This window comes from Embiotoca jacksoni, unplaced genomic scaffold, assembly GCF_022577435.1.
Source record: "Embiotoca jacksoni isolate LCO1_2020_lvr unplaced genomic scaffold, fEmbJac1.0.p SCAF_35, whole genome shotgun sequence".
NCBI lineage: Eukaryota > Metazoa > Chordata > Actinopteri > Embiotocidae > Embiotoca > Embiotoca jacksoni.
The window spans coordinates 3,358,026-3,373,923 of record NW_027185387.1 but is presented as its reverse complement, the minus strand read 5'-3'; the positions used below and the strand labels follow the sequence as shown (position 1 = coordinate 3,373,923).

The window sequence follows — 15,898 nt, the reverse complement described above, 5'->3', positions numbered from 1 at the left end:
CCTTCCCGCTGCTGCTATCTTTACCGGCGTCGAAGGCCTCCATTCATCCTTGATGCGCCGCTAATGATTTTGTACTCTCGGCTCCTTGTTTCCTTATGAGCAGCTTAGCGTTCCAGTGACACATTAAACAGGGCAAACAGTGTATTATTAGTGTATTATGATAGCAAGAAGAATCTATATTCATCTTTAACCTCTACAAATCAAATTTTCTAGGGTTTACCAACCCCATCAAATGTGTTTACTTTTCACGACGTCCAGGATTTCCTTGTCCCCATAAGTGCGAGCCACACAAGGGCCTCTGTTGTTATAAATGGGACTGGTTTTTGAGAGTGGTCTGCTCTGTCTCAAGAGCGGCTCAATAAGGAGGGTAGTCAATATGGCTGCTTTCAGACGGCGGGTCAATGAGGGAGGAGGCTTCCTGCTGAGCCAAGGCTGCAATAGAGGAGAAAAGGGGGTCTTTGTGTCGAGTGCAGACCCTCACCCACTGCTCTTTACTGCCTTTACTGGGATTACACCTAAAGTTGAGAGGCTGGCTTTGTGATCTACGGCCGGAGTTGTAAACTGTATCCGGGTTGGTGCAGAAACAGAAATTGATCCATGTCATTGAATGCGTGTCACAGAAGTGAGTTCACTGGCCGTTACGAACTCGACTCCTTTTTTTTTTTTTTTTCTTCTCTTCTCGGTGTTTCAAACCCTCAAGTAAAGAGATCTTGAAATTGTAGCCTCCATTACTTTAGTTTACACACACCTCCACTTGACGGTCAACTCTGTAGTGTCTTGAAAACCTGCTTTTAACACTGATGGGAAAGTCAGCACTCGGTCCACATGTCTCCGGTCTGTCTCTCTCATCTCGGAGTGAGGGAGAGGCAGCCAATCGGGGCACCACCTTAAGCCGGGCTTCCAAAGCGTTTATGACTGCTGAGAAAAGTGGATTTGGGACAGAGGTAACAGCCCATACTTATCAAGCAGACAACCTCATTTTCTAGCCCCTTGCTCCTTCATTCTCACTGGTTGGCCAGTGTGGAGTTTCCTATTTTTCTAAACACGAATGGGGGCTCCCACACTGGTGGGCCTCAATAGATTAGACTTCTCACGCTGTAATGTAGTTTCTGACACCCCTCTCTTTCTTAAAGCTCTACGGCTGCATTGTTAAAAGCCTGCCGTGGTTCAGTACTTATACATTCTGGCGTGAAGATGTGCGTGTTCTGCATTGCAAATGTAAGAAATAGTTGAGGGAAAACTTAATTCATTCAGGTACTTTTAGTAACAAAAATATATATATACAAAAAAATACACCCTTCAACCTATGCATATGTTTAGTGAATACACTACAAGATTAAAAAAAAAAAAAAAAAAAGTTAGTATACAGAAGACAGAGCTCTCTGTTCTTGTAAAGTTCACCTCATCTCCTTTTCATTATATTGTCTCAGCGCGGTTTGGTTAGATAGCTTCCCTGCACTTTGATCTCTGGCGACACGAGCTCTGTTGAATTCTCTGTCAATGAACAACTTCAGAATGCTTCAATAGAAACGGAGCTCGTTCTGTTGGCGTTCATTAGACATGTCTTCCACGCCTACAACCCTCAAAGTTGCTACTTGCCAAAAGAAAACTTTTCCTTTGCTTTGACGTAAAAGTTAAAGCTTGACTTCAGTCTTTGGTAGTCGTGTTGTAGCCTTTTGTAATGAGTTTGGTTTTAGTTGCTGCAGATAAAGATCCTCGCATCCGCCTGAGATGTTGACCTTATGCGGCTCATTTCACCCGCCTGCTTATCTTCCTCACTCTTTTTACAGGAAAGACCGTTTCTGGTGGTTAACCTTTTAATAGTCACCACAGACATCGTTTTCCGGCTTCTTCTCATCTTGGTGAAATCACTTATGTTTTAAAGTTCACAAGCCTGTACTGATATTAGGAATTTGTCATTATTCCTAAAGGGCCCAATAAACTGGTGAAATTTTGGTTTGTGCTGTCATACATTTTGCCTCATTTTCCTAAAGATAATGAGGCAGTTTGAAAGAAAAACAAAATGTATTTCTTGATACAGCTATTTTTAGTCGCCTCAGAGGAGATGATCTGTCTACACTTTGCAACCCGCATTATGTTCTTTGCCTAATCTATTATGTGAAGACAGTGTAGGGCATTTTAGACAAATTTGCCTCTACTGTCTAGAAAATTGGGGCATTTATAAAGTTTTGAAGGAACTTATAAATAACAGGAGCCTACTTAGTGCATAAAGTCGCTGTTATCATCAACGTGTGCTAACTGGAGGAAATAAAAAGCATTGCATTGCTGTTACAAAGAAAAATGTGCAATCCTCTGTAAGTGTCTCGAATACCATCTGCATGTGACAGAAAGCAGGAGACAATTCTAACTATTTACGCTTTTATTTAGCTCGGAAATGTCTTTCTATATGTATAATGCATACGTTAATACATAAACTGAAAACTTAAATCGCTGCAGGTGCAGGAATGTACGCTTTCTGCCCTACATCATAACAGGCTCACAAATATATGTAGTTGGAAAAGCAGTGCTGTGTGAGGAAGTGTGTTGAGACAACTAATAGAATAAAATGATGGCTTAAAGTAGAATTTAGGATACTGGCCTAAACTTTTAAATATAATTAATTCATCACAATCTTGGGGACAACTTTTCACTTCAGTCACAATTTTAGAGGCACATAGGAAATATACAAATTGTGGTCAACAATGTTCAATACAAAGACAATTTCTTTCACAGCTGATGTCCATTTTCATCAAAGTATTTTAGTCTGCACAGAATGGGTCCAACATTGATTACTTCATCCCTCCATCCCGTCTTACTGGAGTTCGGACTTTGGGCACTGCCGGTGGCATCATTGCTTTGCCATGTTGTCTGCTGGTGTGTGCGTGTTCATGTGTTTACATGTCTGTAGTTTGACTGGTATCGGTGGTATTAATAGAGGTTTTTTGTGTGCGGGGGGGGCGGGGGGGAATGAATCCAAGCGAAGATAATGTGGATGTTTCCAGTTCAGTCTTATTCCCCTGCCCTGCGCCGCTGACAGTGAATGTTGCGTCTGCAACTGAAAGCAGATGGTTCGCCATTTTGTCCGACAGCGGTGCCGAAGCTAAGCCCTCCCCTACTGTTTGTACGATTGAAATAAAAAGCTGCTGAAGGCGGCTGTTTTGGCTCTGATAGGATGCCGCAGGACACCTTCAAGCCCATTCAGTTTTCTCCACAGATAGACAGCGGCTGAAGATGGTCTTGTGACTGGAAAAGAGCCAAGCCCGGGCCCTGGAAGCTCTGCCCGACCCACACACCCACTGCTCGAGCAGTGTAAAGCAGAGATGATTAAGCATGCCATGGTGCCTCTGGTCTGCAGGAGTGACAAATACACCCCCCCCCAACCCCTCCCCACTCCACTCTAGTCTCCCTCCATCTGTCATGTACACCATCAGTAAAATACATTTGCTGGCCTTGTCACATCCTACCCAATATGTACACAGGGCTGCTCTGAATTTATTAATTTCCTGAAATCAGCTGCTTACTTCAGTCTAATTTAAAGCCACTCACTTCCTGCTAAGACTTGCAGTTGGAAATGTGTCGGTCTAGCTTTGGAAGTGGTATATTTGATTCCTTACTGCTGTTTGTTCGTGTACATTTTTCATCCACTTCTGCTCCCTAAAGGGATTTAAAAAAAAATGTTTTGAGCGGTAGTGCTGTCTTTGCATCAGGAGATCTAATAAAGTTTGGTATCCTGAAATGTTTGCTTTACTTGCATTCAGTCTGTAGCTGCACATTATTGGCAGTGAAATGAAACTAAAGCAGCTTTAGACGGATATAAGTTAGGTGGCATCGGACAAAAGAGAGATGTTTCCTAATTGTTTTAGTGATGCGACTGATCTGAACAATCGGGTCTGAATTCAGGCAGATTGGCCATTAGGGCAGAATGAGGGCACTTTTTCTTTTCTCGGTTCTTTTCTCCATCAGTAAATCCGTGTCGAGATGATTGCACAGCTTAGTTTGAATGCCATGTTGTCTTGCATCTATTGCCTGATGTGAAAGTGGAAAATTTCTACTCAATTCAGTCACTTTCTGCAGTGTTTTGCTGTAATTGTTTGTGCTTTCAAGAGAACTAAGTGCACTGAGGACATGCAGCCATATTGCCATCGTAATGGACCATGCATTACATTGCTTCTCTCTTTGGATCTCACATTAGGGACTTAGAGACACAAGGTAGAGAAATTACCTCCTCGTAGTTAAATAGCTGAACTATTGACACGGCATCTCTCTCGCGCTCTCACTTTTCACTCTCATTTTCTGTTTTCCTCTCCTATCTCTGCTTTCCCTCTCTTCCTCGGAGACATGCCATTTCCTTAGAAGAGAGCAGGCATATTTTAAACTGCATTTAACACTCAGCCACTTATTTCACTCCATTCGTTGCATTATTTAAATACCTTCATACCCCCTTAATTATTATTATTTTTTAGCTCTACCCCATCCCTGCAGATCTGGTAATGGGTGTTATTTATCTAAACAATACCACTGTGTGACGGTTATAGTGGGAGAGCTCGAATAATGGATGAGAACAAATGCAAAGCCATTGCACTTACTGACGTTGGCACTATCCATGTCAGTGCGATGTTCCAGTGTATGCTAGAGGAAAGGAAATGGAAACCACGTTCCAAAGTGTTTACTCCTTCACTGTACTCTGTATTTATGATCAAGCAAGACGTGATATTAACTTGCCAGGGAGACTAGACCGGGTTAAATTTGTCAGTTCCTCTTGCCCAGCCCCAGCGGGCCTGTGGTTTCATAATAAAAAGCCTCTTGCAGTCTCTTGGATTGGCCGATGCACATTGGCTGAAGAGATAGAATGAACAAAAAGATGTTTTTGCTTCAGGAACATTTCATCGGGGCACTTGGACTCCTGCAGTGTCCTTTCATTTTAAGAGTGAGCATTGAAATATGTCATTGAAGTCAATGATCTCTTGGAAATTGGACTTGCAGTCACGTTGTGTGGTTGAACTGAAGAGGCAGCTTGTAGTACCATGAACTCCACAGTGATTGTCAATATTTTACAGCCGCCTCTGCTGCAGCATAAATGCAACTATGTTTAAAAGTGTTTTCTACTGATCTGTTAAGAGTAGCTACAATAACTTGGCTCGGTGCTTAGGGCATGTTGAAGCTCATCAGATGAAAAGAATCACAATAAAATCAATAATGACAACATGGGCATCAGCTGCAGTAACCATGGAACGGATCAGTTGTTAGACATGAACAAGAATTTCATTTGATTTCTCCGTCATTACTGTTTAGAGTAGTCCTATCGACATACTGCGTATGTAGAACAACCAGCTCAGATCCCCTCTTCTCCCCCCTTGTTGCTCTCCAGGTTCAGCAGCGCTCCCCTTCAGCCCCTTCTGGTTCACAGTGGAGCCGCAGGACACGCTGGCCACTCGGGGCAACTCCGCACTGCTCAACTGCTCGGCGCACAGCGACGGAGCCACGCCGGCACGCATCGAGTGGAAGAAAGACGGCACTTTCATGAGCCTGGTTTCGGACGAGAGGCGACACATACTTCCCGACGGCTCGCTGTTCTTCACCCATGTGGTCCACCAGAAGCACAATAAGCCCGACGAGGGCACCTACCAGTGTGTCGCCACCATCGACAACCTGGGATCCATTTCCAGCCGCACGGCGCGCCTCTCCGTTGCAGGTAGGTGCAATTCAAAATTCATCCTGAGATTACGGGACGAGACTCTGTAACTACTACAAATGTTTACACCTCTCAAGGACCTAAACAATATAAACAGCACAAGGCTGATTGATAAGTGAGTCGATTAGGTTTATGTCACACCATCTTTTACCTTCGTCGGGCCTGATGAGCCACTATTACGGAATATGGATGCAAAAGAAGATCATCATTTTAGGTGAGAAACAAAAGTGTTATGTAAGATACTGCTGTACAGAATGTACAGATTAGATACCAAAGACACCAAACACCTGTCAGTCTTTGTTGCATCTTCTCATTCCTTCAAAATCAATCTGTGCTTCCTCACAGCTCTGCTGTAAATGCGCACCCACATAAAATCTGTACATATGAAAAGATTTGGCTTTGGTTGTTTGTCCTTATTGTGTGTCTTGTCCTTCAGTTGCGCAGCCATTTGATTTCTCTTCTATAAATTCCTTCACCTTGCTGGAGTCTGAAAGCATTTCCTACTGGATAAATGCTTGTAAAAGAAGTCCTACAGTGTGACCTTGTTCAGCTTGGGAACAGCAAGTGACGTGGGATTATTAGGTGTTTTGAGTCAAGTCGTGCCCCGAAATTCAATTTGCAGCTGGAGGAGCCACAGAATGCATTTACTGTGCGCTTTCTGCTCAGCCGAGCTCTGCCAGATTTTAAGACGCTCGAGAGGGGCCTCTTGTTGACAATAGAATAGTACAGAATAAGCCTCTCAGACGCTGAGTGGCTGTGCGAAGTTACTGTTTGACTGCCATTCAGTTTCTTTTCACAGGCTTTTGAATTACAAGGTAATGAAGCAGAAATGTTAGCGCAGGAAAGATTGCATGATGAAGGAGAATCTTTTCAAAGAATTCACTTGTCTAACTGCATGTGCCTCCAAATCTCTCAGGTGCTACTCGTCGAGACAAAAGCTTAAAAAGTGTACAGTAATGTTGCGGTGCTCTCGTGTACTTCAGGGTACCCTGTGGAGATTTTTTTGGAAACAAACAAGAATTATATTTACATTGGATCGTGTGTATTTCCTGGAGGTTTAACAAATGTGATGAACGCACTTCCTCGTCAAGTTTGTCTTGCATTGTTTAACATCAAGCATCAGTATACCGTGACGTCACCCGCTGTTTCGTGAAATGCGATTTTGAAGCTTGGAGTTTGCCATTTTGGCCGTCGCCATCTTTGTTTTTGGGAGTCAGAAGTGACTGTGAGTGTTTAGAGTAGCTAGTTCGGAGTGAGAGGTTGAATCTGACCGAGAACCCGAGGACACTATACCGGCCTACCTGTACGGTGAGCCTGACTGCAATCTGGGCATGTCAATCAAACTAGGCACGCCCCTATTATTTATACTGCTCTTTGAGGTCCCATATCTAATTGATTGTTATTATTTTCAGAATGACCACCAAAACACTGATTAGACGGAGTCAATTTAGTTAATAACACCATATCGGGTTGTGGAAAAATAATTACCGACTTTATATTTCGTGAGAGAGGTTGAATGGGTTTCTATTGGAGCCAGAGGTTTTCTTTTTAACCAGCCCTCAGTGGTATTGCACTTCAACATTTACTTCACATTTTAGACTCAGAGGCATTTTTTTCCATTTTTATTTGCAGTCTATGGTTTTATATCCGTGTTTACGAGCATACAGTCTTCTTCTTCCTTGCGTTTGCTGGTACTTTATGGCCTTTCTTGGTGCATTGCCACCACCTGTTGACCCGTGGAATACTAAATGTGTGCAAATGTGTGTTCTTGTGTGCTTGCACGAGAACAAAATGGGGACCCACTTGTTACCAGAGGTCAAAAACTCCACAGGGTACCTTTAACAGTAATATCTTAGACATTAGTGGTCCAGCTGTGAGGAAACCTGATATATTTGAAGTCCAGCATTCAAAGACCTAACGAGGAGATTACAATTCAAGATACAGATTTTTAACATTTCTCAGACCATGTAGTTAGATTTCGGAGATGTTATATTTACTTGTTTTATCGCTACAGCTGCCATACCAAGTGCTACTCCAGCAGCAATAGAATGGAGGATATGTGCTCGGTCTAGAGCACAAATAATATCTCCCCTCTGCATCGACATATAATGCAGAGGGGACTTGTTTAGTTCCTGTTCCGAGATGTTCTCTGCTATCAGACAGCATCGCAGCCAGTGGGATCTGCCTGGGTCAACCATGATGGGATGTTAGATTCAATCAATTTCTATTTGAAGAGGGGAGCAGGTGAAATCTGTCAGCTGTAATGGGACACACACACGAGCACACGAGCACATGCACACACATGCACACACATGCACACACATGCACACACATGCACACTTCCATTGACTCACTTTTCACATGGAAATTCATAAATTTAAAAGCTTCAACCGTTGTGTATATGCATATACACGCGAGTGTTGAGCACATTAAACCGTTGCCTTTATGGTTATAGTCACACGCACACGCACACACACACACACACACACAAACATACACATACACACACACACACACACAAACATACACATACACGCACACACACACACACACACACACACACACACACACACACACACACACACACACACACGCACACACACACCGTGAGGTATCTCCAGCTGGCTGGCAGGTGGCCAATAAAAAGGTTAATTGCAGTGTAGCGAGAGCAGGCCATTAGGCCGCCATCAGACCCGGGAACGACGGTGCAGGCAGGGGCGGAGTGGGCGTGACCCTCTCGGATGTAATGACGGAGTGAGTCACGGATGGCTGGTGTGGCAGCGGACATATCTGACGAATACCGGGGTAATATCTGGGATTGATTGCTCGGAGACGTGCCGTTCATTCCTCTCGAGGAAACGCCTCCACTTCCACACATCACCACACACCGTCACCACGGCGCTGCCGTGTTCAGCCTCACCTCTTTACCTTACACGCTCCTGTTCCCTATTTATTTATTTTTCAGCGAGTCGGAGGAGACCACAGTAACACAATCTGGAGAGAATTGCTTTAGTCATTTTAAAGGTTTATTTTTCTTTCAGACTAAGATTATGTTAGTTTCACTCCTGAGCACCAGATGTGGAATCGCTAACAATCTCATGTTTTTATTTGACTTTGATTTAGTCCTTGGCGTGCGTCGTTGTGTTGCCATTAACATTATGTCTCCAGCAGTGAACAGCATTTCCCAGAAGAGAAGGTCTTTTGAAATAATAAGGATAATTGTGAAGGTCGAGCAACATAAAAATGTTCCCTTATATTTATTCTGCAGTCTAATGAGATGAATATTTCATTTTCAGCCACTGTGGTCATGCACACTGTAAACACACTGGCTGTTCAGACGTGTATTATTTCCCCACACGTGTGCATGGTCACGTCTCTTCGCCTTGTGTCTCCTCTTTGCTCTTGCTTTGTCATCCCGTCTGCCTCTGTGTGTTTTAGCCCGTGTGCGCACAGTCAGATACTGTGGAAACACAAGGTGGGCTCAGATGAAAGGAGGGGAGTGTGGCCTAGTGGGACTTAATCTTATGTATTCAGTTTGAGTCTCTGCGAGAGAGAGAGAGAGAGAGAGAGAGAGAGAGAGAGAGAGAGAGAGAGAGAGCAAAAAAAGGAGGAGGGAAGAGAAATTATAGGGCAGAAAACGAGCGAGCGGTATACGGCGGTGATAGCCAGGACCCAGAGCGAGATGCGAGTAATGAGAAATCCCATCTTAACTGTCTGCTGTTCTCCCACGCAGCCGTCCCTCCTCCCACCGGCACGCTTTGAACTCGGCCCTCCTTAAAGAATCGCTTGAGGTGAGGCCCCACCTCACTGCCGCTTAACAGGGAAACCCCCAAATGAGAAAATGGAGAATTCATTTTGCCCCCCTCCCTCCGCCCTCTCTCTCTCTCTCTCTCGCTGGCTCGATCGCTCCCACTATCTCGGAGTCTCTTTGTTTTGATTCCTTTCTGACCTCTCCAAATGTAGATAAGGCAATTCTCTCCTCAGATAGCGGCTTTTTGTTTTAACTTCTCTCCGTTTCTTCCACGTACACTCGTCCTCTCGCTATCTCTGTCTTCCTCTCTCACCTATAGGCTACTGTGGTATATAAAGATAACAAAAGCCACTTAGCACTTTGCTTTGATATCATGATACACAGAAATCCAATTTTTTTCCTCCCCTACTGTAGAACAAAATGATCCACTGAACACCGACACTCTCCACGTGTCTTATGTGTCACCTCACATTTCAGCCTGCTCATCCTTTGATAGTGTCGGACGCCCTTTGAAGGATTTAGGGGTGTCGGCACATTCTTTAATCCCTTTTTTGATGTATTTTAATCTGTTTTTGAAAGTGGGGGGAGGGGGTCGTTACACCCCCAGAGACATGACAGCTTGAAAATGTGAAAAGGGATGGCTGCGTCACTATTGCATGGGTAGCACTTTGTGTTGTTGCCGGAGTCCCTTTGTTGGACGTACAGTTGATAAATTAAGTCGGCATCTTTACATGCTGTTAACAATCAGACGTCAGCGATGTTTTGACAAAATAAAATGGATGTCAAGCAAACATGGATAAATACATTCAGCTGGGGTAAAATATCATAATAGGACACACTTGCACTGAGGTTGCTGTGGATACCAACATTTTCTGCTGTACAGATATGTTGCCTGTAGCAGCCTGTACAGATATAATCAACAGTTTAAGTGCTTCATGGGATATTATCTGAGTTGAGCAACTTTTAAAACGACTACAAAGCTGTGATTTTGCTCAAGCACAAACTATTTAGTCCTTTAAGGCAAACCAATGAGGCCTGCATCGCTCCTCCCTCTCACTCCTATACTGTGGGTGGCTTGTGTAATCTGTGTAATAAATCCTACCATAACAAACTTTACACATTTTTAGCTCATCTTATTCACTTGTTTTTTATTTATTTATTTTTTTTAAACAGCGTATTTTATGGCTTTATATTTATTGTATTGTAGAAATGAATGAATTAAATTACATGCACGTATAAAAACTGGTGTTTGTTTTCCTTTGGTTTCTATAGTTTCCTGGGTAGGTAGGTAGGTAGGTATATACTTTATTAATCCCCGAGGGGAAATTTTTTCCTACCTCTTGATCATACTTATATGTGTATCTCCTGGTATGTCAGGTTATGAATAGTACTCGAGTCCCTCCATCATATCGATACCTTGACTTTGATACTGGTACCTGAATGACACTTTTTTTTTTTTCTCTTTTAAAATCCATTCTAACAAAAATTAAATTACACATTACGGTACAACTCTTTAGTTTTCATGCAGTTTAGAGGGGGAGAGTAACCCAGGTGGTTTTCTGTAGCTACAATTTACAGATGTCCACTAAATGCCTCACATGCAAGCTATATTAGACACTAGCTATATGGCTACACACAGAGAAGGCTGCTGCCTCCAGTTACTGCAGTGCACACACGACTCAGACAGACATGTGGCCAGAAATTAAGCCTAAAACGAGAGAAATAAGGCATCCTGATGTAAGATTTACTTACCTTTGGAAACCGGGTGATGTCAACTATCTTGGCCCTCAGCTTAAGTGGAGCCTATATATTAACTCAGCTCGAAATAACAGTATCAGAATTAGCTATTTAAAAATTTATTTTTCAGAATTAGAAGGTTTACATGCACTTTGCTTTTACTTGGGCAGTAGAGTCAGCTCTCTGCAGTAACTGATTTCTGACACGACGTCGTATCAACAAAAACCTGGTTGTACCAGAATTTTTGGCCTTGTTCACTATTTTTATTACAAGGTTTTTCCATTGGGGCTGCAGTGCAGCAAGATGAAACGGGATCATTACTTGTAGCTTTGCATTGTCACTCTTTCAATCCAGGCCAAAATGAAATTTTCTTTCAAGTGAATTAGTGAATAAAGACTCTTTCTGCACAGAATCTAAACCCGAACATTTAAAAAAAAAAAAAAAAAAAAAGAACGGGCGATTCTTCAATGCAGAACTTTGAATAAGTGACTCTTCGAGCGTATTATTAACATTTATTCAATTTAATATTAGGCCAGAGAGCAAATATGGCCTTCTTAGATGTTCTTAACCTGAATTCTGTCCCTATTCAGCCTTATGTGTGTGTGTGTGTGTGTGTGTGTGTGTGTGTGTGTGTGTGTGTGTGTGTGTGTAGTTAACTCACCCTGATTAAAATACACACAAAACTAAGAGCAAAACCAAACCTGGTCTGGTTCCAATTAGATCAGGTACTGCCCCATCATATGATGTCTAACCGCTTGCACACTTTCTGTTGAGCTGGAAGCGACTGGGCTTTTCACTGAGGTGCATTCATCCTCTTCCTTCAGTGTATCTACCTGATGAAAACTACTCCTCTTTCTTTAATCTCTCTCTCCTCCTCCTCTTCTTCCTTTGTCTGGCTCTCTTTATCACCTCTCTCTCTGAATCACTGTCCTGTCCTTCCTTTTTTTTTACTTTCTTTACTACCTCTCTCAGTCTTCCATTTTCTCTTTATTATCCTTTCAGCCCTCCCACTCTCCACTGCTCCGACAAACCCACTGACATATACCCACACACGCTCTTACGCTCACACATTTTGCAGTTCCACAGTGGCTGCACTGAAGTCATAAAGCAGCAAAATGTACAGCAATAAATCTCAAAAACAACAGAAAACGTCTCCCTCATTCTCAAAAGGAACTCCCAGGAAGAAATACCTCAACTGTGTCATTGTTTTCCTCTTAAAATTGGGATTGTTTACTCGTGAGTGTGTGCACATGAATCTTGAGGGTGTCCGTGCAAGCTAAATTAAAAATGTAAAAAAAAATATTTTTTCCGCATTGTTTTCACTTGACATTTACAATATCTGTAGATGTTGTAGATGCAACTGTGCTGTAATAAAACACTCTCCTCCACTTGAACTGCGAACTGCAGTTATTTGCTGTTCGGATGGTTGCAATGGATTTGAAAAGGGCCTCCTTCAAACACAGTGAGTTGCTGTATAGGAATGATGTCAGCACTATGTTGCAGTATTATACTTTGGATTCCTATATAGACTGTCACACAATACAAGTATCTCTGATCTGTACGTTGACAGACATATTCACGTAAACTTGTGAACTGCAAAGCAGGAATTATTTCTCAACTTGGATAACAGGTTTCACCACTTCTCAGCTGTGTACAAAGTACTACGATACATTTGTTTAGATGTTTGACAACGGAAATAGCGACAAGTTGTGATAATGATGCAAAGTATGAGTGATTATGGACATCAGGCTATGAATGGAGGTTCAATCTGCCCGACCAAGTAAACTCACGGAGCTCCTGAACAATAGCTGTAATAGCAATTTTTTGTTGTCGAGCTTCCAATGGGTCGGGGAAAACCTCTTTTCCAGACAGGGAACGTCAGGGATTTTGATAACGTTTTGGTCCAAGTCATGGAATATCAGGCAAATTTTGTTTGCATGTTTACATTTTTGTTGCCCTTTGTCAAAATGTCATATTTTCCATGTATGTAATTATCACGTTAGTTAGGTAGTTATTGTCAGTGTGTATGTTTGGTAGCATTGAAAATTATTGTTAAATACATTCTTTTCCTCTGCAACCAGTATTTAGACATTTATTTAATTTATTTCAATATCGGCGTAAATGGAGGGTCATGTGCCCGCTGCTTTTAACAGAAATGTTGCTGTTTCTTGTCTGCTCAGCACGTCAGACGGGGTTTTTTTTTCTGTTCATTGGAGGTTTTGGAATTTCAGGTTTTTAATCACTGAAAGTCAGAGAGCTTAACATTTAACTAAGAGTGCGAACCCTGTGTTGTTGTTGCCGCCAATTGACACTGGAAATAGAAACCTCTGTTAGTGTGTTTTGGGTTTCCATGTAAACTGAGAATGTTGATAGAGAGAAGGACCTCAAATTCCCGCGTAGATTCGGGTCGTTCCCAAATGTAAACACTGATTTTACATCGACAGTATGTTCCTTGGAGCAGACATTTCCTCAGCGAAGCTCACTTTGGTTGGCAGGCACTTCCTCCCCTTAGGACCAATTATGTTCTGCCTTACTGTTGAGTGCCGGGGTCGTTGCCATGACGAATGGTTCCGACCCGGAAGCAGGGTCAGGGTCACCGTGGTTTCCATTACCCTGATATCCATCTGTCTCTGGCACATGTATGGAGGGATGGGAGAGGCTGCAGATAAGAGACTGTTGCAGCCTTCTACTTTAGTGCATTAATCATGTTTTGAGTTCAAATTCAAAACATTCAGCCACCTTTGGTGCATAAGTAATGGAAAGGAAAAATACTGGAAATTCTGTTTACTATAGGGGGAAAGATAAAATGTGTATGTGTTGGAGCCAGCTGCAAAGATGAGGTTATAGATGACACAGAGAAACAGGACTTAAAAAGAAAAAAACACGCAGCGGCATGGGACGTATGACGTAGGATATCTTGGTTGAGGATGGAGCTGTAGGGAAAGATTTTTTTTTATTTTTTTTTTATTTCTCTCTCTCTGGAGGAAGCCGGTGGGAGAAAAGTGTCGGCAGGGAGTCTGTTGGGCTGGAGGTAGATGACAGCTTCCATTTTACGTGTATTCACTGACTGATTAGGTCCTCTGGGTAGGTGGAGCGGCTGATGGAGACAGCCCTATCTCTACTCTCCAGACACCTCAATGCCTGGTGTGTGTCTGTGCGTGTGTGTGCGTGGGAATTTATACCCAGGCTATTAATTGTCTTTTGTATGTTTCCAGAATTTGTCTTCTGTATGTGACATGTCATTTTTCCATATGAGCGTAATTGTGATTATGAAATGTTATCTGTAAAATGAGAGGTGAGCTCCAGTGCAAGGTTGTTGGGAGACAAGTTACCACCTGCAGCACGAGATTTTGCCACTATTGCAAAAAACAAATATTGTTTGTGTGCTACCACAGACGCTTCATTACATCATAAGGTGAATCATAATTTGATGTACTTTAATAGTCGGTTTTTTTTGTCCGTTTACAATAGACTACAATGTTGTCACTGGAGAGTCCCCTTGGTGGACGGTGTAACTTTTGTGTATATTATCTCTTTATTTGCTTGTTATCTGAAAGGTGGATGTATAGTTTGTGCTCTACAGTGTTCTACAATTATCTTTATTGCAATTTATGGGCCAATCACCTTCAGCTTGTAAAACCAAGACCAGGAAGTATCACACCTGCATAGAACTCCATTTGTGGGCGGGGCTGCAGACCGTGTCAGCTCACCTGTGCGGACACATTCACGCCAACCACAGGCACATTAAAAGGAGTTTAAGAAAGCAGCTTTAGAGCTTCCAGCAACAGCTTTATCACTAGTGTGCCTGTTTAGTGAACACAAACAGGAAATGCGCTAATTCCCCTGTCAAATACATTCTCTACAAACGTATCTTCAGAGATGATTTTGCTTCGGATGGAGTTCGTTAACGGCATCTGTTGCCAGATTACGTGCGACTGCGCAGCGTGTGAAGAAAGAGAGAAGCCGAACACCCGGGGACGTTTTCTTCACTACAATGAAAGCTGCATTTAGAATTTCAAATGAAAGCGTGCTGTCCGATTGAACGGGTGCTATTTTCAGCCTGTTTCTACACTACGCTGCCGCAATCACTGTGTTCTAATGATTGGACCGCTGCAGTCAACAGATGAAGATAAACTCTTTGTGCATAATGGCTTCCCCCAACTCGCTCTGCTCCTCTTGTGTGTTTCGAGCCCACTGCTGCCCATCCCGCACCTCAGCTCCCCCGCCGTCTGAACTTCAATTCATAACTCTGCACGGCTGCGTGTCCCAGTATGTGTGAGGCCTCCGCACAGCAGTGAAGATTCCTCACCGCTCAAGGATTTCCACACCACCTCAGAGATTTCCCTTAAACGCTCTCATTTTGACTTTGGACTCGGAGGATGGAGTCATGGCGTCACTGAGGATTTGGTTTCCAGCGTGACATGTTAATCGGCTTGAGTTTTGTCTTTTATAAATGTTTTTGCTCTCATCTGTTCTAAAACATTGACTTGTACATGAGCAGCATAATTTTAGGATCTCATACAATTTTGAATTGCCCTTCAGCAGCGGCAGTTGTAAGTGGGATTTACTTGAAATGTATGTCAATGCCTCCTTCGATTGAAGTTGAATCGTTTCCCAGATTTAACCAAAGTAATGCAGTAAATTAAGCATTCATCATGTTAAATAACACATCAGAAGATATCCTTCACACCAATCACGCTGTGGGAGCCAAATTCATC

The 15,898-nt window shown here is 42.7% G+C and overlaps 1 protein-coding gene across 1 annotated transcript in view; it reads left to right on the top strand.

Annotated features, from left to right (window-relative positions):
• The window catches only part of neo1a (neogenin 1a), a 152,709-nt gene that overhangs the window by 48,021 nt on the left and 88,790 nt on the right, over positions 1-15,898 (top strand). Inside the window, exon 2 of the mRNA XM_069165600.1 lies at positions 5,369-5,692. Within this exon, the coding sequence (XP_069021701.1) occupies positions 5,369-5,692 (324 nt within the window). The remainder of the gene's footprint in view (positions 1-5,368; positions 5,693-15,898) is intronic.